At 51.0% G+C, this 2,423-nt stretch overlaps 1 protein-coding gene across 1 annotated transcript in view; it reads right to left on the reverse strand.

The window, feature by feature from the left end:
• Positions 1–227: 227 nt before the first annotated feature.
• LOC117779126 (purine nucleoside phosphorylase-like) overlaps positions 228–2,423 on the reverse strand; it is a 3,042-nt gene continuing 846 nt past the window's right edge. Inside the window, exons 2-6 of the mRNA XM_034615029.1 lie at positions 1,791–1,960; positions 1,604–1,707; positions 1,342–1,517; positions 937–1,127; positions 228–775 (exon numbers count right to left, since the gene is read on the reverse strand). Coding sequence (XP_034470920.1) covers positions 558–775; positions 937–1,127; positions 1,342–1,517; positions 1,604–1,707; positions 1,791–1,960 — 859 coding nt within the window. The 3' untranslated portion in view covers positions 228–557. The remainder of the gene's footprint in view (positions 776–936; positions 1,128–1,341; positions 1,518–1,603; positions 1,708–1,790; positions 1,961–2,423) is intronic.

Below are 2,423 nucleotides of genomic sequence, written 5' to 3' on the forward strand. Positions count from 1 at the left end.
TTGCTGCAGATCCAGATGAAGATATGGGTCTCGTGAATCAGAGGTTTGTGTGAGACTGACCATTCTTATATTTTTATTCAATCCATAAGTCGAGGCTGAGAATCTCTTTCACCTTGATACTTGAGTAAATCAGTCAACGACCCAAAGAACCACACAAGGAAACATAACGTAGTAATAAATATAGTATTTAGTAACAATATTCTTATTAAAAAATGTACACATGTCAACAGCATCATATTAAGATCTTTACAGCAGATTCTGGCTCATTAAGTTAGATCGCAGACATTTACACAAGCCGATCGTATATTAAGTTAGAACAAATACATTTAAAATGACCCATAAACATCTGAGAAGGGATTCCTTCATCAGGAGCCGCTCAGCAGAGGAATGTACGATGTCGGCTGAACACGAACAAGAGGATTCTTCAGAGGACTTTCGTCTGTGGAGCCTCGTCCGTCCTCAGCTAAATAAACCAAGTTCCGAGCTCGTGAAAGTCTCCTTGGCCGACGCTGCAGAGCTGCAACCTGGTTTCACACCCTCATGAACGGCGGCGCCTCTTAGACGCAGTCGTTGTTGTGCTCGATCCTGGTCACCATGGTGGAGACCAGCCGCTCCAGCTGCTCCGCTCGCTGCTTCCCTATGTGGAGGACCTCCTCGTGGTTGGCCTTCTCCTCGCTGTCGTAGTCCATCACCGCCTTGTTGGTGATCAACGAGAGGGCGAAGACGCGCATGCCGCAGTGGCGTGCGACGATCACCTCGGGTGCTGTGCTCATGCCTGGTGGGGAGGAGGCCATTTTAAATAAAGCATCAGGAAACATACGTGCAAATGACTTAACTTAGGTCAAATATTGACTTTGCTGCCTTTGTATTGTCTTTCAATATGAAATGATCCGTATTGGTGGTTAATAATCACTAATAGCTCCATTAACCACTCACCAACAGCGTCGGCGCCCAGTTTGTGCAGCATGCGGACCTCTGCAATCGTTTCAAACGAGGGTCCGCCCAGCACGCAGTACACGCCCTCCTTCAGGAAGTCTCCGTACCCGAGCTCCTGGCCCACGTCCATGGCCAGCTGCTGCAGCTCTCGGTCGTATGCGTCGGACATGCACGGGAAACGCACGCCGAACCTACACGTGAAGGAACAGACACAGCTGGAGTTGATGGAGGCTGATGGAGGCTGATGGAGGCGGCACATTCAGGACTGGAGTTGCCAGGAAGTCAAGCAACAGGATTTGTGTTGCTTCTTCATGAAAACTTGTATCTGCAGTGGATGCACACTTTTTAAACCCTGTGCACACACACACACACACACACACACACACACTCTCAGACGAGGCCTACCTCTCATCGTTGGGTCCGGCCAGCGGGTTGTTGCCAGCGAAGCCGGGCATGTTGAGGTGATCTTTGATGATCATGATGTCTCCCACTTTAAAGTCCTGGTTGAGGCCCCCGGCGGCGTTGGTCAGCATCACCGTGGCCACGCCGAGCAGCTTGAAGATCCGCATGGGCAGCGTGATCTAGAAACACAGGCTGCGTAAGTACTGTACGGACGTGAGTGGACGTGGAGCAGATTGACATGAGACCAGGAGACACCGTCACACACCTTCTGGATGGGGTAGCCCTCATACAGGTGGAAGCGCCCCTGCATGCAGACACACGGCCTCCCCTTCAACGTGCCGAACACCAGCCGGCCTGCGTGTCCGTGCACTGTGGAAACAAACACAAGCGGTCAGTCAATACCCACGGGACAGCGTGGGACAGGGCGGGGGGGCGGCTGTACTTTAACACACCAGTGCTTTGTGGGAAGTTGGGGATGTCCTTGTAGTTGAAGGCAACCTGGTCCTTCAACATGTCGGCCAGCCCCCCGAGGCCTGACCCGCACACGATGCCCACGGTGGGCCGCACGTCCGTCTGGGCCAGCAGCCAATCAGCAGTGGCCTTACAGTCCTCGTAGCTGTAGCTGGACGACATCCAAGAGAAAAACAGGTTTAACCACAGTTTGCAAATCACAGGGTCAACGTGTCGTTATTATGGGATAGCAAGACGGTTCTGCAGAACTAACCTGAGGCCTGTTACTAACAAGGATATGAGTCCCCCCCCCCCCCCCCCCCCCCCACACACACACACACACACACACATTCCTGCAGAGTCACAGCAGTATCACATTTGTCATGAGTGCGGAGGTGCGATATCACCAGGTCTCTCTAACTCGATGTGTAATTACTTCACATCAGATCCGCTCAGCGTGATCACTGCTCGTCCTTTAAGTTCACTCTGCTGCAGATCAAGTTTTGAGGCACTTTCTGAACTTAGAACTGTTTATTTCAAAAGTCAAATAATAAAACTCCTCATTCAGTTATAATATCACAAATGAGAACAATCCAAGAGCCTTCAAAGTCTTAAAGGGTCATCTGTCACCGAAT

This window comes from Hippoglossus hippoglossus, chromosome 18, assembly GCF_009819705.1.
Source record: "Hippoglossus hippoglossus isolate fHipHip1 chromosome 18, fHipHip1.pri, whole genome shotgun sequence".
Taxonomy (NCBI): Eukaryota; Metazoa; Chordata; class Actinopteri; order Pleuronectiformes; family Pleuronectidae; genus Hippoglossus; species Hippoglossus hippoglossus.